At 50.6% G+C, this 23,124-nt stretch overlaps 1 protein-coding gene across 1 annotated transcript in view; it reads left to right on the top strand.

Annotated features, from left to right (window-relative positions):
• The window catches only part of LOC144800615 (vitamin D3 hydroxylase-associated protein-like), a 465,511-nt gene that overhangs the window by 398,604 nt on the left and 43,783 nt on the right, over positions 1 to 23,124 (top strand). The window contains exon 11 of the mRNA XM_078671693.1: positions 19,861 to 19,904. Coding sequence (XP_078527819.1) covers positions 19,861 to 19,904 — 44 coding nt within the window. The remainder of the gene's footprint in view (positions 1 to 19,860; positions 19,905 to 23,124) is intronic.

Raw genomic sequence — 23,124 nt, 5'->3', positions numbered from 1 at the left:
GATGACATCAAAACTATTCGGGAGGGCATATAGGAACCGCGGTAAGGACATCATCTTAAAAAGGCCCGCACGCCCTAGGGGAGACAACGGTAATTTACGCCAATGCGCTACATCGGAGCGTAACCATTGGAGTGGGGGAGCAAATTACGTTCGTAGCGAACCGCCGGATCCATGGAGATAAACGCACCCAAGTACTTAAAGCCAGACTGCGACAACTGGATGGGACAGCCCCGTGGCAAACGAGGGACATTACCCGCAAGTACATAAATGTAGGATTTCGACCTATTAATAATGAGGCCCGAGTTCTTCCCGAAGGAGGTAAGTACGTCAAACAACACATTGAGCGATTTTTGGGGAGATGTAAGGTACAATAAAATATCATCCGCGTATAAGGAAATGCGATCCTCAAATTCCGGCGTCCAGCGTATACCCTTCATCGAAGGTTCCCACCGTAGCCAAGCTGCAAGAGGCTCCAATGCCAAAGCAAAAGGGAGCGGGGACAACGGACAACCCTGTCGTGTGCCCCTCCCAAGAGTAAAAGGCACGGAGACGCGGCCATTAACCACCCCCTGGGCTAGTGGTGTTTCATACAGGAGTTTGACCCAACCAATAAAACCCACGCCGAATCCAAACTTGGCGAGTACCGCCCAGAGATAAGACCACTCGATTGTATCAAAGGCCATCATGGCGTCCAAGGACGCCAAGATGGCTGGTTCACGCAGCGTTGGGGCCCTCGCGAGAACACCATGCAGATGTCGCAAATTTAATGCCGTGTTACGGTGCGGGATAAAACCCGATTGATCCGGATGAATCAGGTCGCTAATAACCGTAATCAGACGATTAGCAAGCAATTTGGCGAGGATCTTGGGCTCCGCATTTAAAAGCAAAATGGGTCTATAAGACGAGCAGCGATCTCGTGGTTTACCCTCCTTATGGATCACCACAATGGTCGCAAGACGCTGATCTCTGGGGAGGGAGCCAAAAACATATCACGGAGATAGGGAGCTAAAGTATCCGGGCGAAACTTATACAATTCCACAGGAAGGCCATTGGGACCCAGAGCCTTGCCGGAGCAAAGGGAGCGCAGCGCGAGAGCCACCTCATCCACCGAGGGCGTGGCATCCAAGCAATCACGCTCCGATTCCGACAAACATGGGAGCGCTATGTCCCGAAGCAACAAGTGCGAATCCTCTTCAGGCCTGTCGGACACCGAGGTATAGACCTTTCGAAAATAATCAGCAAAACATTCAACAATGCCAACAGGATCAGTTACACTCACACCACCACACGTCACAATCACCGGAACCACTCGATTCGCTCTCTCCCTTCTGTCCAGCCAGGCAATCAATTTTCCTGCTTTATCACCCACATCATAGAGCCGTCCCTGCTGTTCCCTACTCATCGTCTTTGCCGCATCAGTAACCAAAGTTTTATATTCTAATTGTTTAAGGCGGAGGACATGTAATGCTTCTCGAGACACCCCCCGCTCCAATGCCGTCTCCAGGTCTGTGATTTCAGTTTCGAACAATTGCCTCGTTCTTACATTTCTTGGCACACCCCACCAAAGACAATTCCTGTCCCCTGATCACAGTCTTAAAAGCTTCCCACAACGAGACAGGTGAGGATACAGAACCAGCATTCTCAGTAAAATACAGATCAAATGATTTAATCAATTCAGCGCGTGTCTTAGGGTTGAGGAAATACCAGGGGTTAATCGGAGCCACCCTGCCTTCGGCCCCGATGCTAAGATTAAAATGAAACCAAATAGGGGAATGGTCCGATATACCCCGGGCCAGGTGTCTAATCTCTCCAATCGAGGGGGACAGTGCCGCCGGTATCAGGATATAATCTAATCTAGAAAGACTACCATGAGCTCCCGAGTGGAAAGTAAACTGTGTTTGCTCTGGATGCATTAGTCTCCAACAGTCTATGAGGCCCAATTTTTCCAGGAAGTCGCCCAACCAGGATTGCGCAGCAGGAAGATCTCGGGGGGGGGGGGGGGGGGGGATAGCGGTCTATCCTGCCAGAAATGACGGAGTTAAAATCACCACCCAGTATCAAAACACCCTCCGGGAGACCCAGAACCATCCGCCCCAGGTCCGTAAATGTCGTGGATTGCAAGCCCGGGGGGACATAAACTGACACCAACGAGATTGGCTTTCCCTCCCACCGCCCGACAAGTGCAACATATCGACCCCTGGCATCGAGGATCACATCATCAACCTCGAGGGGGAGGGAAACCCTAAGCAGAATACCCACTCCTCTAGAACTAGATGTAAATCCAGAATGGGCAGCAGGACGATAACCCCATCTATTAAGGGCGTGACAAGTGTTTCCTATCAAGTGTGTCTCTTGTAGCAGAACGACATCAGGCGAAAGGCGCCGCAACAGCTGCATAACCACCCCTCTCTTTATGCGATCACCCAACCCATTCACATTCCAGCATAATACCCTCAACCCTCTACCCCCCATCCAGATCCACAATGAACTCCCATCACAAAACGAGCATCACACCAATGTCAAAGATAATGAAAGTACCTTCCCTTGAAGAAGAAAAGACAAACAATCCCAGAACATGTCCCTCCCTCCCCCCAAGGTTCCCAACACAACTCCCCCACCCTGCACCCCTGCACCCTTGCACTGACTCAAAAGCCACCCCAATTTGCAGTGTGCCTGTCGCCATAGCAATTAGAAACATGAACTAATCTACACAAAGAAAACCCCAGAGGAGGAAAGGGTCCCGCCATCCCCTCTACCTCCGAAGATACGAACGGAATGATCAAAAAAAGTCAGTGAACTCCGGCTGATCACGTTGAAAAGTGTTCCGGACACAGGCACCATAATCATTCTTGGTCCATCAGTCCCCCTTCCGCACCACCAGCATGTTCCTGGCCAGCACGGCGAGTCGGCAAAGTGTCCAACCAGTCACTCACTTCCTCAGGCCTGACAAAGAAAAATGTTCGATTGTCATATTCAACACGCAGTCGGGCTGGGAATAACATAGCATATTGTTGGAACCGAAGGTCTCTGGTTGGCACAGGTATGCACTTGTGACAAGCAGGGTCCCTCAGCTCCACGTCAGGGCAAGGGAACTACTCCTTCGAATAACCCCTGCTCACCCTCTAGGTAGTGTGGCACGAGCAGACAAGGCTAATCCTCAGGGCGATAGTAAGTTAAGCGTTTATGATCACACACAGTAAACCCACTGACCCACCACAAATGGACACCAGTCGTGTAGTTGTATCAAAAATACGTAGACTTTATATAAAAGATAGATTCAAGCAGGATTATCACAAGACCATATACATGTAACGATTCGAAGCCAACAGATGATACTTAGGCAAGCTTTAGTCTTTAAATGTTCGTTGTTCAGCAAGGTACGGTGACAGGGAAATAAGAACGTTGCGGACCCTGGATCCGATGTGAACTCGAGACGGAGTTCAAGTGTACCTTGCTTGTGGAAGTCCGAGGCGTTTCAGGCGCGGCTGGTGAGGGCGGACTCCGAACGAGGTCGACGGTTCTCCAGAGGATCTCTCCGGCTCACGTCCCCCTCGAGGTGTGAGGTGGAGGAGCAGGACTGTGGAGGGTTGCGGCGATCCAGGGTTGATGCAGCTCACGGGGCGAGGCGCCGTTCAGGCCTGCGGGGCGTACTACTTCTTAGCACGCTGGGTCGTACTCGTGGATCTGTGAGGGGCGTCACGTTCTACGGCAGACGGGTGCAACACCAGGCTTCCGGTACCACTGTACGGGGAGGCCTTTCTTGAGGTGCAACATGGGTCTTGGTATGCAGGAGGGCAAAGTGAGACAGTCGGGTACGTTACGACGTACGGACCGTCCGAGGCTATGGAATGTGCTCCGTGCAGATTCCGGCGGGAGGAGATGAGAGGTGCACAACGCGCTCGTTAGCGGCGAGGTGACAGGAGAGCAGGCGGCCCGGCACTGAAGCGGAGAGCGACTCAGGTATGAGCGGGCTCTCTACGGCAGGGCGACCAGGCTCCGAGCTGTCACGACCTGGCAGGTTGCGAAGGCACCCGAGTCACAACTCCGGCGAGGGAATAAGAACTAAGGCCCAACAGCAGACGGGCACAAGCAGATAGAACCCAATGGTCCTGGGGTTCCGTTCAGGGGGCCAGCTCTCGATCAAGCCCTTGGAGATCGTTTCAGGCACAAGTCTACAAAGTCCTTTCTGGTCCTTTCCTCTCCGTTCTCAGCAAGGCACCACTGCAGGCCAGTCTTACAGGATTCAGACCGGTTTCCGTCCTTCAGCTTCTCTTGGTCCTTCTAGTCAGGCAGAGGTTCGTCGTGGTCAAAACTGGATCTGATTTGTAAGGAGCTGAGCTCCTATATTTATACCGAGATTCTTTTGTCTTTGCAGGCCGGGGGGCCTGAGCCTAGTTCAACCCGGTTCTGGAGTACTCTGTTTACAGGAAGCTGCCGTCTTCTTTCAAAGTGCGGGCAGGGACATCAGACGCTCCGCAGGGGGGTGGAGCCAGCATTGTGGTTGTGGAGCACAACCCTACTCCGAGTCAAGGACTACTCCGCCCACTCATACTGGTGCAAGCACCCTATTTACCACCTGGGGGCCCCAACTGTCCCCGGGAATCTCCCAGCCCTGTCACTCACACAAACCCAGACAACAGATACACATCCTGGCAGAGGCGGGCTAAATAGTTAGGCGCGCAAAGGCTATCTTTCTAAAAGTAGCATTTGCAAACCCAGGATATTAAAATAAACCTTACTAAAGGAAGTATTTTATTATTCTGAGTTCAGGCATACTAAACTGGACATGCTACCGTGTTCCCTGAGTCTGCCGGACTATAGCGTGTAATAGTTCCGACAGCTCATCTTGGCCTAAGAGAACCGGTAGCCCTTCCATAGTGAAGAACGAAAAGGGCGGTAATTCACTATGAGGACATGCCACACTCTAGGCTTGTCCTACCTTACGCTTCAATGCACCCTGCCCGTAGGACTACCATAGGGGCGACTGACATGGAGGTTAGGGAAGGTTCAGGGACTGATAAGCGTGGGCACTTGCGTAGTCAGCGTGACAGTACGGGACTGTACGCGGGGTCTGCAATGGCGGACCCGAGTCATGTTTTACGAGGCCGCTTCTGTGGGTGGCGCAACCAGCACTGCAAGCCCACTAGCAGCATTTGTATCTACAAAACCCGGCACTCCTCGTGCACGATACTGGGGACTGACAGTAAACCAAATAAGCCAATCGTGGAAATCAATTGTACATACACTTTACATTGGGAGCACTTGCACTCCGGCACGGATTGGCCGTGGCGCAGTGCCCTGAGCATCGAACACCAGCAAAACATCTGAGGCACATCAGCAAAAAGTGGAAGGGAGACTCACAACAAGGTGCCAGGTCTAACACGTGTCCCCTCCAGCTGAAATGTGGGGAGAACTACCCTAGCCCAGGGAGTTCCTCATCACTAAGGCGGAAAAACCTTGACAGACCGTCAGCATTGGCGTGGTCTATGCCAGGGCGATGTTCCACCGTAAAGTCCATACACTGTAGAGAAATGGACCACCTCAACAGTTTCGGGTTCTCACCCCTCATTTGCATCAACCATCTGAGGGGCCTGTGGTCCGTCTGAACTCGGAAGTGAGACCCAAACAAGTAGGGTCTTAGCTTCTTCAGGGCCCAGACCACAGCAAAAGCTTTTCCCTCAATTGCACTCCACTTCTGTTCCCGTGGAAGTAACCTCCGACTGATGAAGGCCACAGGGTGATCCCATCCCTCCTCAGTCGTCTGTGAGAGGACAGCCCCAATCCCATGCTCTGAAGCGTCTGTCTGCACTAAGAACTCTTTGGAGAAATCAGGAGCCAGGATCACGGGCGCCGTGCACATGGCCGTCTTCAGGGTGTCGAATGCTACCTGACAGGCGTCAGTCAAGATCACTTTCCGGGTCTGCTTCTTCGAAGTCAGCTCGGTCAAGGGGGCAACGATGGTGCTGTATCCCTTGACGAACCTCCTGTATTACCCGGTGAGTCCGAGGAAGGCCCTCACCTCCGTTTGGGTCTTGGGGGCTTCCCAATCCAGGATGGTTTGGATTTTGGGTTGAAGGGGCGCCACCTGGCCGCTCCCAACTTGGTGTCCCAAATACACCACTGAACCCTGCCCGATCTGACACTTGCTTGCCTTGATCGTGAGGCCTGCCTTGCGCAGAGCCGCCAACACTTCCCATAGGTGTCGCAAGTGTTCCTCCCACGTACTGCTGAACACTGCGTCCAGTCCAACCAACACCCGGTGTACCAACCTCTGGAAGGTGGCAGGGGCGTTTTTCATCCCGAAGGGCATAACCCGGAATTGGTAGTGCCCATCTGTGGTTGAAAACACGGACCTCTCCTTGGCCCCTTCAGTTAAGGCGATCTGCCAGTACCCAGACGTTAAGTCAAACGTACTGAGGTACCGGGCCGCCCCCAACCGATCGATGAGCTCGTCAGCTCTGGGGATGGGGTGCGCGTCAGTCTTCGTGACCGAATTGAGACCTCGATAGTCCACACAGAACCGTAGTTTGGGTGTGGCTCCCGGCGTCGCAGCCTTCGGGACCAAGACCACTGGGCTGGCCCAAGGACTGCTGGAGGACTCAATCACCCGAAGAGCAAACATCTTCGAGAGTTCCTCCTTGATGCAGGCTCGTACCCTGTCAGTCACACGGTAAGCCTTGTGCTTCACCGGCAAGCTGGCTCCCGTGTCCACATCATGGACGCACCAATCTGTGACACCCGGGACCAGGGAGAACAAGTCAGAAAATTGCCCCAGCAGCTGGCGGCAATCACTCTGCTGTTCAGGGGTCAGGGAGGGTGAGAGGTTAACTCCATCCGCTGACCCGTCTCGCTCGGAGGCCACCAAGAGGTCCGGAAGAGGCTCGGTCTCCTCCTCCATTCCGTCATCGGTTGCCAACAGCATGCCCACTTCAGACCTCTCCAAGTGGGGCTTAAGGCGGTTAACATGTAGGACCCTCAAAGGGTTCCTGGGAGTTTGCAAGTTCACCAGGTAGGTGACAGGACTCTTGCGCTCCACAACCTCAAATGGACCCGTCCACTTATCCTGAAGTGCACAGGGCTCCACTGGGGCCAAGACCCACACCTTTTGTCCAGGTTGAAGCTCTACCAGAGTGGCATTCTGGTCGTACCACCGCTTCATCTCTTCCTGGCTGGCTTCCAGGTTTGCCTCAGCAAGTTTCCTGAATCGCCGGGTCTGGTTTCGGAAGGCCAGCATGTAGCTATATACATTCTGGGGAGGTTTCCTGGGAGACTGCTCCCAGCCTTCCCGAACCAGACTCAGAGGTCCTCGGACCGGGTGACCGTACAGAAGCTCGAAGGGACTGAACCCGAGCGACTTCTGCGGCACCTCTCGGTACGCAAACAGTAGGCATGGCAAGAGGACGTCCCACTTACGCCTCATTGGTCCTTCTAGGCCCATGATCATGCCTTTCAAGGTTCGGTTGAATCTCTCAACCAACCCGTTTCCTTGGGGATGGTAAGGGGTGGTGAACTTGTACGTTACACCACACTCTTGCCAAAGGGACTTCATATATTTCGATATGAAATTGGTACCTCTGTCAGACACCACCTCTAGAGGGAATCCTACTCGAGAGAAAATTCCCATCAGTGCTCGTCCCACCATGGGGGCCGTCACTGTGCTCAGAGGGATGGCTTCAGGGTACCGGGTGGCATGGTCCACCAAGACCAGGATGAACCTGTTGCCCATGGCTGTCTTGGGGTCCAGGGGCCCCACAATGTCAATTCCCACTCGTTGGAATGAGGTACTGACGCCGGGGAATGGTTGGAGGGGAGCCTTGTTCTTCCCTCCACACTTACCACTGGCTTGGCAAGTCGGGCATGTCCTACAGTGAGCATATGAGCTCCGGTGCATCTGGGGCCAGTAAAAGTGGGTGACAAGCCTGTCATAGGTCTTGTCCATCCTCAGATGTCCTGCTAACGGCACATCGTGAGCCAAACCCAGTAGGAAGGATCTGAACTTCTGGGGTACCACCAGCACACGGGCTGACCCAGGTTCAGCAGCCTTAGGCTCTGAATACAGGAGATCGTTCTCCCAGTATACCAAGTGTTTTCTGGACTGAACACCATTGGCCTGGTCTGCAGCCTGCTGCCGCATCCCTACGAGAGAAGTGCACTCTCTCTGCTCTCGGCAGAATTCCTCCCTGGAGGGACCCCCTTCCTGCTGCCAATGGGTCAGCCCAGGCAGGTCTCCCAGTTCGGCGATCTGTTCCCCGGTAGGCTCCAGGGCATCCCCTCAAGGTCTGCTTCCTCCTGGGCCGTGGGAACTTCGGTAGCCGGTTGTCCGCGCCCCCTACGCCTTCTCTCTAAGGCCGGTTCCTGGGCCTCTCCCTCAGGCTCCAGGACCTCTTCAACACCCCTACTGGCTGCCATGGACCGTGTGGTCACGCACGCCCAGTCGGGTAGACCCACCATCCGCAGATGAGTCGTTTTCTCCACCTTTCCCCAAGGGGAGTTCTCCAAATCGTTCCCTAGCAGACAATCTACAGGCATGGAGGTCCTCACAGCGACTTGCAGAGTACCAGAGACCCCCCCCCCCCACTCAAAGGGAACCTGAGCCATCGGACATTGGCTCTCAGAATTGTCAGCATTGACAACCCTACAGTAGGCGTGCGGTACTACCTGCTCCTGAGACACCAGGTGCTGCCTCACTGCAGTCACACTGGCTCCTGTATCTCGAAGAGCCTCCGCCTTCTTACCGTTGATGGTCACTACCTGCGCATATTTTGTAGTGTTATTGGGCAGGTAGTTTTCGGGGACCATCTCACTGTCTCCTAGCGAGACTAGGGTCATCTGAACGGGATCCCCACCCAGTCGGACGGCTACTTCCTCCCCAAAGTTAACATTAGCTAGTTACCGGGGTGGAGCACCAGTGGGTGCGGGTTTTACGAACAAGCTACACTTAGGGTCAGAGGCAATGTGACCCAGGTCGCCACACCTAAAGCAGGCGATGGGCCCTCTTTGAACAGGTTTACCTGTCGGGCCCCGGTTGATTTCGGGGGTGGAGGAGGCTGAGAATCTTTCCCTTGGTTCCCTTGGGGATTACTTTGGGGGCCTTTTTGGAACCCTTTCTGTTTTCCCCTGTCCCCCCCACTCTTCTGCTGGGGACCCTGCCCACCTTTGGCTGAATCTCCCACTGGACCTTTGTGGACCCTGGTGCTGAGCCAGCGGTCCGCTTCCTCGGCAAGCTTCCTCTGGTTGGACAGCTTGCTATCGGTCAGGTGCTGGCGTAACTCAGGAAAACAATTATCCGACAAGTGCTCCCATGCCATCAAATCAAGCAGCCCTTGATAATCAGTTACTTTACTGCCCTTCACCCAACCCTCCAGCGCTCTGCAGAAAAAGGTCACATACTCCACATACGTACCCCCTTGAATCTTCACACACTTCCTAAACTGCTGTCGGTACATTTCAGGAGTTAACCCAAATCGATTCATCAGGGCATCTTTCATGTGCGGGTAGGAGTTGGACTCTTCAGAAGGAAGATCTAGCAGGGTATCCCGCCCCTCGGTCAGGAACCGTCCCCACAACCCCACTCCCCAGTCTTTCTCAGGGACCCGGTGGGAAGACATGGCTACCTCGTAGGCACGGAACCACTGCCCTATGTCATCCCCCTTAAAATACTCCTTCACCACATCTTTCGGTACGTAGACCCTGGACTCTACCTGGGCTGGCGTTGTGCTGCCACCAGGAGCTGCGTCCAAGCTCTTTGCTTTCAGCTCCAATTCTTTTAGTCGTATCTCATGCTCCAGCTGGAGCCGTTTTTCTTCCATTGCCATCTGTCCTTTTAATCTGGCCATCTCCACTTCATGCACTCTGGTTGCGGCCCTGTCCGCCAGCTCTTCTGACGACAGACCTCCCGGCACTTCGATAAGACTCTCGGGTGGGTCCAATACCACTCGATTTTCCGGATCTCTCTTCTCCTTCCAAGCTGTTAGTGCCTTGATGCGCTGGGCTCTGGTTTTGCAGCCCGCTTGGGAGACTCAGAACTTTTCGCACTGGGCTTTCAACTGGTCACCCTTCATTTGCCCAAGCCCTTCCCAGTCAACTTCGTCGAATCCAGAGATAACAGAGAGTGCTCTCATGGGGAGTGAACCAGGCATGGTTTCGGAGATTGGAGATCTCTTGGCAAGGACGTAATCTGTGGCTCGTTACTTGGTCTGCTCTCACTACTTGGTGATCAGTAATTCACTGTATATAAATCACAAATGCAAATCCGAAATCCTCACCGCTGGTACCAATGTTGGAACCGGAGGTCTCTGGTTGGCACAGGTATGCACTTGTGACAAGCAGGGACCCTCAGCTCCACGTCAGGGCAAGGGAACTACTCCTTCGAATCACCCCTGCTCACCCTCTAGGTAGTGTGGCGCGAGCAGACAAGGCTAATCCTCAGGGCGATAGTAAGTTAAGCATTTATGATCACACACAGTAAACCCACTGACCCACCACAAATGGACACCAGTCGTGTAGTTGTATCAAAAATACGTAGACTTTATATAAAAGATAGATTCAAGCAGGATTATCACAAGACCATATACATGTAGCGATTCGAAGCCAACAGATGATACTTAGGCAAGCTTTAGTCTTTAAATGTTCGTTGTTCAGCAAGGTACGGTGACAGGGAAATAAGAACGTTGCGGACCCTGGATCCGATGTGAACTCGAGACGGAGTTTAAGTGTACCTTGCTTGTGGAAGTCTGAGGCGTTTCAGGCGCGGCTGGTGAGGGCGGACTCCGAACGAGGCCGACGGTTCTCCAGAGGATCTCTCCGGCTCAGGTCCCCCTCGAGGTGCGAGGTGGAGGAGCAGGACTGTGGAGGGTTGCGGCGATCCGGGGTAGATGCAGCTCATGGGGCGAGGCGCCGTTCAGGCCTGCGGGGCGTACTACTTTTTAGCACGCTGGGTCGTACTCGTGGATCTGTGAGGGCGTCACGTTCTACGGCAGACGGGTGCAACACCAGGCTTCCGGTACCACTGTACAGGGAGGCCTTTCTTGAGGTGCAACTCGGGTCTTGGTATGCAGGAGGGCAAAGCGAGACAGTCGGGTACGTTACGACGTACGGACCGTCCGAGGCTATGGAATGTGCTCCGTGCAGATTCCGGCGGGAGGAGATGAGAGGTGCACAACGCGCTCCGTTAGCGGCGAGGTGACAGGAGAGCAGGCGGCCCGGCACTGAAGCGGAGAGCGACTCAGGGATGAGCGGGCTCTCTACGGCGGGGCGACCAGGCTCCGAGCTGTCACGACCTGGGAGGGGGCGAAGGCACCCGAGTCACAACTCCGGCGAGGGAATAAGAACTAAGGCCTAACAGCAGACGGGCACAAGCAGATGGAACCCAATGGTCCTGGGGTTCCGTTCAGGGGGCCAGCTCTCGATCAAGCCCTTGGAGATCGTTTCAGGCACAAGTCTACAAAGTCCTTTCTGGTCCTTTCCTCTCCGTTCTCAGCAAGGCACCACTGCAGGCCAGTCTTCCAGGATTCCGACCGGTTTCCGTCCTTCAGCTTCTCTTGGTTCTTCTAGTCAGGCAGAGGTTCGTCGTGGTCAAAACTGGATCTGATTTGTAAGGAGCGGAGCTCCTATATTTATACCGAGATTCTTTTGTCTTTGCAGGCCAGGGGGCCTGAGCCTAGTTCAACCCGGTTCTGGAGTACTCTGTTTACAGGAAGCTGCCGTCTTCTTTCAGAGTGCGGGCAGGGACATCTGACGCTCCGCAGGGGGTTGGAGCCAGCTGTCAGGATTCCCCGGCCGCTGGTAGATCACTGCCTGCGGTAGATACGGACCTGCAAGGTCAAGAAACTACAATTCCCATGATGCCTGAGATGGCGCGGCAGTATGACGCCAGGCGACAGGAAATAGACAAATACGGCGTCACCAGAGAATGCGGCGCCGATTATTCTGTGTACTTGGCTTGCCGGAGTTGTTTCATGTTCTTTGTATGCAATCCCTTGGATTTCTTGGCGGGGCTTTGGAAGCGCCCGAAGCGGCGTGCTGAGTTCTCGCCTCTCGTTCTTTCGTCCGGGTGTGAGCTGGAAGACACCCGCTGTTCGTCAGTCTCCGCTACCTGTGAACCTCTGTGGATTTCACGGTGGGGCTTAGGAAGCGCCCGCATCTGGTAAACCGGATCCCCTGGTTCAGGTCTCGTTGTGGGGGTTGTTTCTTTCCATTGGTTCAGGACGCTAAGGGGTCTTGACTTTTCACCGTAAAAGACAGTGTTTTCTCTGTGTTGCTTTTGCAGAGAAGGATCTGCAACGGCCATTGATTTATTTTGTACTGTTCTGGGCTGCGTTTGTGCTCTGTCATTCGAGCATAACATTTTCTTTAAGGACATGGTGTGCATGAGCCGTAAGGGTGTGTGAGACATTCATATGCCATACTCAGGACTCCTGATTTCTAATCATTGATCCACACCTCGGAGGGGGTACCAAGAATAATATTGGTGAATGAACCTGTGGGTTCATCTTTTGACTTTCTTTTGTTTATGCGGAGAAGAGTGAATTAGAAGTCTGTGCTGTTTCTTTGGGCTTCATGGTCATCCTCAGTCCTGATTCGGGGTAGGTTACTCTAGCTCACCCTCAGTAACGGTTAAGGGCAGAAGAGAAGCCTGTAATTCCATTTTCTTCTTTTCTTTATGAATATAGGCATCCCTAGGGAATGAGAAGAAGCCCGTTCTACTTCACTCTTGCTACGGTCTTTCCTGTTAGTATTACAGGTGAGGTGTTACTCTTAGCATTCCTAATATAGGGAGTTGGTATCACCGGGTATATACCACTTATTTCGTGCTTTGTATGTCTTGCAGGTCTCCAATTCCGTCAGCCCAGCTGTTCCCCTCCGGACATCCTATTTTTCCCCGCTTGATCTCCTTTAGAGTCTGTGAACCATAGCCAGACTAGGGATGATCTAGAGGTGGGCCCCTTTTGAGCATCAATACAATCCTGGGGACAGAACGGCGAAACCTGACACCTGCATTGTGGTGGTGGAGCACAACCCTACTCAGAGTCAAGGACTACTCCGCCCACTCATCCTGGTGCACCCTATTTACCACCTGGGGGCCCCAACTGTCCCCGGGAATCTCCCAGCCCTGTCACTCACACAAACCCAGACAACAGATACACATCCTGGCAGAGGCGGGCTAAATAGTTAGGTGCGCAAAGGCTATCTTTCTAAAAGTAGCATTTGCAAACCCAGGATATTAAAATAAACCTTACTAAAGGAAGTATTTTATTATTCTGAGTTCAGGCATACTAAACTTGACATGCTACCGTTCCCTGAGTCTGCCGGAACTATAGCGTGTAATAGTTCCGACAGCTCATCTTGGCCTAAGAGAACCGGTAGCCCTTCCATAGTGAAGAACGAAAAGGGCGGTAATTCACTATGAGGACATGCCACACTGTAGGCCTGTCCTACCTTACGCTTCAATGCACCCTGCCCGTAGTCCTACCATAGGGGCGACTGACATGGAGGTTAGGGAAGGTTCAGGGACTGATAAGCGTGGGCACTTGCGTAGTCAGCGTGACAGTACGGGACTGTACGCGGGGTCAGCAATGGCGGACCCGAGTCATGTTTTACGAGGCCGCTTCTGTGGGTGGCGCAACCAGCACTGCAAGCCCACTAGCAGCATTTGTATCTACAAACCCCGGCACTCCTCGTGCACGATACTGGGGACTGACAGTAAACCAAATAAGCCAATCGTGGAAATCAATTGTACATACACTTTACATTGGGAGCACTTGCACTGCGGCACGGATTGGCCGTGGCGCAGTGCCCTGAGCATCGAACACCAGCAAAACATCTGAGGCACATCAGCAAAAAGTGAAAGGGAGACTCACGCCAAGGTGCCAGGTCTAACACATATTTTAGTTCCATGTCTCCTAGTCGCCGTTTCACACCTTGAAATCCCATACGTTGTTTCTGGACCGATTGAGAAAAGTCCGGATAAAAATTCACAGCGGCGTTCTCGAACTGCGTAGGGCCGCTTGTCCGAGCCGCCTGCAAAATGGCGTCGCGATCTCTAAAGTTGAAGATCCGTGCAATAATCGGACGGGGGGGAAGACCGGGCTTCGCCTGCCTCCCTGGCACTCTGTGCGCACGTTCGATGGCAAAGAATTTGCTCAGGCCCTTTGGTGCCAGATGATTAAGAATGAGGTCCTCCACTCGAAGATCAGTGGCGAGTGGACTAGATTCTTCCGGGACCCCAAAATACGCACCTTATTGCGCCGTGCACGGCCTTCAAAATCCTCCAAGCGACGAGCAAAAAAGTCATTAGCAGATCTAAGATTGCGCACTTCTGTTTGCAAGTCGGACACGTCCGTGGTAAGGCTGGATGTCTTTAGGTCTAATGACTTCACTTTCTCATTCGTCTTGGCCAAGTCAGTTCGAATGAGGTTGACATCGATAGCCACCGTGTCCAACTTCAGAGCCAAGGCTTCATACTGTTGGCCAATAGAAGATTGAATACCAGCAATGGCGCCCATCACGTCTTGTAGTGTTAAGTCTGCCAACACAGCAGGATCGTCGACAACCTCCTCCCGGGTCTTAGGTGCGCCACCAGGGGATCCTTTAGAAAGTGTACAGCGATCCATGACATTCGTCTGGGTTGAACCTCCACGGATGGTGGTCTTGACCTTCCGTTTCTCACCCTCAGGCTTGCCCGTCATGGCGAGTCGGGTGCCCCGGAGGGAGGCTTGGGATCTGGTCCAAATGGCTCCTTGAAATTCACACACGGGAATACAGGAGGCAAAGTTGAGCCAAGTGGAGTCCACAGCCAAACAGTCGCCCGCTCGAAACTCAATGAGCGGGCATCAGGGCTCGTCCGATCAACAGACACACCGCATATATGAGGCAGTGCGCCAGAGAAACGAAACCGAAAGTGTAGTGAGGCTGTGGTCTGATCCCCTCAAGCCGTTGTTGTTAAATTACGACCTGGGCTTCCAGCTCCCGCCCATTGACTAACGCGGCGATCTAGGCTGCGGATGTGTGTTGTGGATGCTGATGAAATTTCTTAAAAATAACTGCTGATTTTAAGAGCACACTGAAAATTTTCATTTTAAAGTGTATTTGTGTTTAACGCTGTGACTATAGCAAAGCGCTTTCCTACCTGTACTTCATCCGCTCGTGGCCCCGTTCCGCCCCGGCTTGGTGCCGTTTGTGCGGAGGGTCAGATTAAGGAGCGTCACTTCCTGCTGGCGACAACACTTCCGCCCTGCACCTACTCATTGCAGGTTAGCGGTGTAGTGTTCCCTCACCTCTGGTATATAATGGCGGTATGGCGGAAGCGCAGCGGACGAGCGCAGCGGGAACGCCGACTTCGCGCCGAAGTCGCGCACAAGTCAAGCCCGTCTGCGCCCGTCCGCGCCGACCGGGCCCAGGGCCCCGCCGTAATGCCCATTGTATTTCCTATTCCTCCACTGACCTTCATAAACACAACCTCCCAGGGCCCATCTCTGGTCGCGCTACCAGGGCCGCCCAACAATGCGGTATTCTTGTCCCTTCGATAATCCCTGTCTTTAAAATCCCTTCCTCCCTTGAACATTCCTCCACCCCTTGTACCTCCACGCTCCCAACACTTGTTCCTATGAGGGTGTTGTATTTAAATACCCGCTCCTTAGTTCGCCACCAGCTTGAAGTTTTCCAACTATTGCATGGTAGCACTATTGACATCCTCCTCTTAGCCGAGACATGGCTAACCGAGGACTCTGGCCCTGACATTCTCGCAGCTATTCCTGTAGGTTATTATATTATGCAAGCTAACCGTCCTGTCGGCAAGTCCGGTGGAGGGGTGGCGGCCATTATCCGCTCTGATTTTAAAGTTTCGGAGCTGACGATGACCCCCATTCCCAAAACTGATTGTCTCCCCCTCAAATTTTCCTTACCCAAATCCTCATTTGTCTGTGTCCTAGTTTATAGGCCCCCTGATCACATGCCTCTTTTTTCCCAACTTTTTGGCGAATCCATCTCTCAGCTCTCGATCAATCATGCCAATATCATGATCGTCGGAGACTTCAACTACTGGCCATCTGATACCCACGAAAGCCATCTTTCTGCTCAGTTTACTGACCTATTAGCAGGCATGAATTTTCACCAGCATATTAATACCCCTACTCACTGCAAAGGTCATAGTTTGGATCAAGTTTGGACATCCAACCTTGATATTTCCCCTCCCTCTGTTCTTCCCTGCTCTTGGTCCGACCACTATTCTATCTCCTTTTCTCTCCATCTTCACACTCCCCGCCCCCCTCCTCTTACTAATAACTTATCTGCTCGTAATTGGAAGAAAGCCAACACTACCGAATTCCATACCCTATTGGCTTCCTCCGTTCCAGCACCTACGATTTCGGGCGCTGACCAGGCTGCCCACCTTGAAGAATGGCTGTTATCTGCCTGTGACAAAGTTGCTCCCTATAAAACCATTAAAGCTAAGCGTCCCCACGACGCTCAACGGTGGTTTTCTGAGCAGCTCAAGGCTGATAAACTTGCTCTTCGGCAGGCAGAGCGCCGTTGGAGACGCAATTACGATCCCCAGCTTAAACTGGTTTATGTAGATGCCCTGAACACCTACAAAAAAGCCATTCTATCTGCCAAAACAGCCTATTTTTCTCAAAAAATCTTGGACTCTAACACCAAAGCCAAAGACATTTTTTCTATCGTCAATGAGCTTTCCCTGCCTGACGGGATCACTCCCCAACCCCAACCAACCCAAATCTTCTGCGATTCTCTGAATTCTTATTTTATAGACAAAATAACCACTATCAAAGACAACATCCCTCCCCCCTCATCACCTCTTCCGGTACCTCTCCCCCCCATGAATCCTAGCCGCTTGACTTACTTTCCACCAATCTCTCAAAATGAATTCTCCTCGCTTCTTCTCAAGGTTAGCTCAGGTTCCCCTAATGACTGCTGCCCCCCTCAGATCCTTAGAGAGGCTTTCCTGGCATGTCCTGGCCCCCCATTAGCCTTGCTTAACAACTCTCTTGCTACTGGGGAGGTCCCTCGTCTTTTTAAACAGGCAGCTGTCATACCCATTCTAAAAAAAACTAATGCTGATCCCACCATTCTGAGTAACTATCGTCCCATTTCCCTCCTTCCCTATCTGGGCAAAATTCTGGAGACTTACGTCACTCGCTGCTTGAGTACCTTTATCCAGAATTCCTCCTTCCTGGATGCCCAACAAGCTGGCTTCAGACCCCTCCACTCCACTGAGGCGGTCATAGTGGCCGTCATGGATGCCTTGAGGAAAGGTGCCGACAATAACATCTCTCAGGCCCTTGTCCTCTTGGACCTGTCGGCTGCTTTTGACACGGTCGATCACACTATCTTGATCGACCGTGTCAACAACGCCGGCATCCAGGGGGTGGCCCTCGACTGGCTCAGACCTTTTCTGAGCCACCGGACTCCAGCAGTTCACTTATCTACCTTTTCTGCGCCCTACTCACCTCTCACCTGCGGGGTCCCTCAGGGCTCCGCGCTCTCGCCCTTACTATTTAATTTGTACCTACAGCCCCTTTTTGTTTCCCTCTGTAATTCTCCGGTCACTATTTTTAACTACGCAGACGATCTGCAGTTAATTTTCCCCATTGACTCTCTTCCTTCCTCCCGTTTTAACTTTCAAACCACTTTGCTCAACATCGCTGAGTGGATGCTCCACAGTCAGTTAAAACTGAACCCCACAAAAACGGAGCTGGTACTTGTAGGGGGCTCCACTAATCCGTGGAATTCCACCTTTTGGCCCTCTTCCCTGGGGATTCCACCTAGCCCGGTCAGCACTGTGAAGAGTCTGGGGGTGGTCATCTCTGAGGACCTCTCTATGAGACCTCATATCAACGCAGTCACCTCATCCTGTTTTTTTCATCTAAGGCGGATTCGTAAAATCAGTAGGTTCCTCACTAGAGATGCCCTAACTCTAGTTATCCTAGCACTGATCACTTCCAGACTCGACTATGCTAACACGTTGTATGCCGGAATTCCATCAATCCATCTCCACCGGTTACAACTTATCCAGAACCAGGCAGCCCGTTTGATTTTCCGCCAGCCAAAATATCAGCATGTCACCCCTCTTCTGCGTAGCCTTCACTGGCTCCCCATCACTAAACGCTGCACCTTCAAACTGGGCTGTATCACCTTCAAAGCCCTATCTGACCTAGCCCCTGCATTCATCTCTTCCTGCTTGACACGGTATGTGCCTCACAGAGACCTTCGTTCTGCAACTCTTAATCTTCTTGTCATTCCTAAAACCAGACGCAAAAAGCACGGTGGTCTGAGTTTCTCTGCTATGGCCCCCACCACCTGGAACTCCTTTCCAACTGCACTCCGCCTCTGTTCCAACTACGCTCACTTTCGCAGACTGTTAACAACCTACTTGTTTCAGTCAGCATTTCAGTAACTCCCCCACCCCAGTTGCCGTTATGTCAAGAGCGCCATGAAACCGTTGGTGAACGTGCGCGGTATAAATATTTTTAACGTAACGGGCACTGCCACAACTCAAGGTCCAGGCTGTTCCATGGAGAAGGCCGCAAATTTCAAGACGGCAAAGCTCGGGGACCCTGCGTCCGATTTCGACCCAAAAACCTGCTAGTACATCAGCCGGGTTGTGTCTTCAATGATCTTCCATCAAATCAGGATATTGCACAGGATAAATGCGGGAGGCAGCGAGGCTCACGCGGCCATCTCGGATGCGCGTTAAGCTCCTCCTCCTGCAAATCAGTCTTGACCCTGTGCCTCATGGGAACAGTCCAGCTCAAACTGCCAAGCCAGGTAATCCCTGGACCGGAAACAAGCATCCTAGGACCGTTTTCGGGGTTTCACCCCTCATCAGCCAGTATAGCTTGATTCCAGTGGCACAGTGAGCCCAGGACCCACGTCTGGCACACTTAGGGCGAGAAAGCAAAAGACACACAATTGATGGAAGGAACGCAGAACAAATCAAATCATTCACCCCCAGTCAAGAGATCTGGGTTATATCCATCATTCTTTTGCTCACCATGCCACCCCAGTTTTTACCTGGCCATATGCAAATCAGTCTTGACCCTGTGCCTCATGGGAACAGTCCAGCCCGAACTGCCAAGACAGGTCCTCCCTGGACCGGAAACAACCATCCTAGGACCGGTTTTTGGGTTTCACCCTGCATGCGCAGTTAAAGTTTGCGAAGTAATGGTAATCGCTAAGTAAAAACCGCTAAGTAAAAACATGCGTACTATTGTTTTGCGAAGTAACAACATATATTCGATAAATGCTGCATGTGAGGGAAGATTAATGCATAAAGGACTAAATATCCTCCATCAGGTTGTAGCCTCTCCTTCAGCAGGCAACTAAACTTTCCATCTCTGGCAATAAAGGCTAAAGACTGTTACACCAGGATCCTCCCTACACCAGTTGGAATCCAAACCCATTTTCTGTATTTCACCTAGGGCTCCTAATAAACTAGCTGAAACAAATAGCACTCTATAAAAATCTAAATATATACAATAGTTTCACTGTGTTTTGGACTCTGTCTTGACACCATCACTTAAGTTCAATTAACAAGCTTTGTGTATCTATGTATGCATGCATGTTTCTGTTTCTTTCTATAGCACAAACCTAGCCAAAAGACGGCAGAACACTGTACATGGTCAAAATCATGCATAAAGTCAACAAGTAATAGGAGAGAGGAAGCTGGGTTGTGAATGGTTAATGCATTCTGATGTAGTGTTCTTTAAAGAGGCGAGTCTTCAACTCTTTCCTAAATTTGAGCACCGTTGAGGAGGTCCCAATTGATAGAGGCATGTTGTTAGATCACAGATTTCTTTAAACGTCATAGTCCAGAAAACATTAAAAAAGTTTTTGTTTTTCCTTCAGTTTCCCAGGTTTTCACATGTCTGCCGAACATTTAGAGGCATGGGGTAAGTGTTGTTCACAGTTGCCTGTCACTGTGGGTAGCTGGATGTCCACTTTCTGATGAATTGCAGTGGGAGTTGCCTTTGTGTCCATGCGTAGTTGTCTTCCTGGCACACAGGGAATAAAACTGAGGCTGAGTAATGTGAAAGAATGGGCATTAAAATCATTTCCTTTATCCAAGTGTTGCATTTTTTCAGCTGTGAATCAATGGTGTTTACAAAGGTTTTTAATTAATGCAATACTTTAAAGCATAAATCGATTTGTAAAATGTAAATGACCTAGAATATAACAAACTTAAGAAATACAAAATGCATCACTTATAAGTATAAGGTATAGAACCGCATGTTTGCACACATATTACAAAATGAAAAGTTCTCCATGAGGATAGTGACAGCAACAAGTGTTGCATTCTCACTTCGGAGAGAAATCTAATATTTCTTGTTAGGCCACTGTGGGGTGGCCATTTTCTTGGTTTTATTGGGGGGCGGGGGGAGTTTAGTCTTTGGTCTGGACTGAAAGGTATGAATACCTCTGGTCTTTGTTGCTGATGCTGGCCATGATGCTATGGGCCGGATGTACGAAGCATTTTTGAAGTAGCAAACAGCCAGATTGGTAGAATAATGCTGATTGCAACCTCAACAATGCTTTTTTAGTGTACAAACCTCAAATTGCAGTTCGGTAACAAGTTTGATATTTAGAAAGGGCGTGTTTATGGCATCATTTGCAAATACCGAATGGTAGTGCTATGTTTTGCAATTGACTTCTGGTTGCAAAACACTAATATTTTACCACTTCTTCAAAGGAGGTGGTAACCCATTAGCAAATTAGACATATTTTTTAAGAGCAGTGGTCCCAAGAACCACTGCCTACTTGTAAAAATTACAACTTATACGTTTCATGTTGTATTTTTTTAAATACATCCTTATTAAGGCAAACTGGCTGCATTAAAAAAAGTTACTTTATTAAAAAATAATCATAGACCTAGTGGTCTGCTGACACCAGCAGGACACCATCGCTGTCATTGCTGTGATCCCAGTGAGTCACAAATTGCGAACTACCTCATTAATATTCATGAGGTATGTCAATTTGCACACATCTCCTAATTGCTATGTTAAAAATAATAGCCAGATGTATAAAAAGTAGAAATTGCGAATTCCAAATTGTGATTATTACCGAATCGCAATTAAGACATCGCAATTCCTTATGTAACACAATTTACAACTTTTAAGTAGCAATTCCGAGTGGGTCACAAATCGACCTACCTCTTGAACATTACTGAGGTAGGTCGTAGTTTGTGACCCATTAAGAATTGCAGCCATCACAGGGATGGTGGCCTGCTGAGGTCAGAGGACTACCATGTCTGTGGTTGCTTTTTTAAAAAAAGATGCTGCCAGTTTTCCTTAAAGGAAAATGGGATGCATTTATAAAGAAAAAAATGTAAGTTATAAGTTTAATTTTTAGGTCTCGCTAGAGCCAGCGCATGTGCTGATCTGGCGAGACATTTAGTAAGCGAGTTTTTCAAGGGCTACCAAAGGCCAGCCACCAGCTTACTATTATGCGCACAAGCGCTAGCGCCTTGCTCCGCCATTGGTCGCTTGATCGCGATTGCCCGAGCAGCACTTTCTCTACCCCATCCTCTCAAAAGCATAACAAAACAACACGCCTCCAATCACTTTCACTTTTGCCAAGTGCATCGCGATGCACTTTCACTTTTGCGGTGCGCGCTCGCGCATACAACTCCTGGGCTAGTTTCTCTACGTCTCTAAAGCCCTCTCCAGGGTCTAATACCCGGCCCTAAAGTCAAATAAGTCAGCCGAATTTCTCCCAAAAAAACATCTCGGTGAGTGCAATAAAGTGAGATAGAGTGAAAGTGCCTTGTTATCTAAATGCTCTCCAGTAGAAAGTGGCGGCCGGTTGCGCTCCAAATGCTTCATACATTCATTTCAGCGCCTGCTCTGATTGAGACATCTAGAGTGGCATTGTCTGACTTGTTCTGTGGCAGTATTCAGCTATCCTGTTTATTGATCTCTTGCAAAGACTTTTAAAATCACAGTGCCTTGTTTTAACTTCATCGAGGGAAAAATAAGAGTGAAAATAACTTAGAGAACCTGCTGTGCTCTACAACTGCTTACTGTGTTTTCGTAGTGATGACCGCAAGTTGTGGCAAATGGTGGTGTCTGAAAGTGCACCACACATTTATTTCAGCGCCTGCTTGAAGGCTTTGTGATTTTGCGACTAATGTGACTCTGCTTTATGTGGTCCAAAGTTATATGAGCAATTACTCTGTCTTACTCTGGCTTCCATTCACTATTGGAGGCTCTGTTCCACAAAGAATCTTTTATCTGCATCTAAAAGATCCCTGAACACTATCTTTGGATTTCGTATCCATCATGCCTGGTAACGCATATAAACAGCGCTCGTTACATTCTTAATCAATTAGAGCGATGGAAGTCAGGTGCCGTCCCACTGGCTCTAACAACCATGACGCATCTCCTGTTGGAAAGAGCCTTTCAACATTTCACAAAAGTGAAACACTGCTGGGCATGCTGGCTGCAACAGTTCTCCAAATGCATCCTGGGGACATGCACTCCATTGATTTCATTATACTCACATTTCACGTGGTTTTCATTATTTTAACCTTTTACAGGTTTTGAAAACAAGCTTGGCTGTCAGAAATGCGCTGTACTGTCTGCTGTCTTTTTAGCTAATCTTTGACATGAAGCTCTCGCTGGGCACCGTTTCAGAATAATTTCATACATAAGTACTTGTGATACTTCCTTCCCGCAGCCAGAAATTAATCTCCTGTTAAGGTTACCTGCATGAACAGTAGCTCTTGATCTCCACGTTTCTCTTGTCACCTCCTCACTCCTCTTCTTCTCTTTCAATTTCTTAGTCATTCTCCCAACTAACCTACACTCACTTTTACTTTAGCACCACCTCCAACATTCCAGTGATGATATCAGCTCAGGATGGCACTATAACAGTCTTCCCAATACTACACGTATACTGCCAAAAAGGAGTGAACAGAGAAAAAACAAGGGGTTATACAACTCCTGTTGTGTAACCAAGTGTTCCAGAGACTAAATAACGCAGAAACACCAAGTTGTGTATCAGATTTACTCTGGCAGAAACTGTCACTCCTATACATGCAACTGAACTGTTGCTCTTACAGACACTATATAACCTTCCTTGACCATGCGTTGGTTTTGCTATTTCAATCTGGAG

Source organism: Lissotriton helveticus, chromosome 1_2 (assembly GCF_964261635.1).
Source record: "Lissotriton helveticus chromosome 1_2, aLisHel1.1, whole genome shotgun sequence".
Lineage (NCBI taxonomy): Eukaryota > Metazoa > Chordata > Amphibia > Caudata > Salamandridae > Lissotriton > Lissotriton helveticus.
The sequence above is the reverse complement of the archived record's forward strand: the minus strand, read 5'-3'. Positions and strand labels throughout refer to the sequence as shown.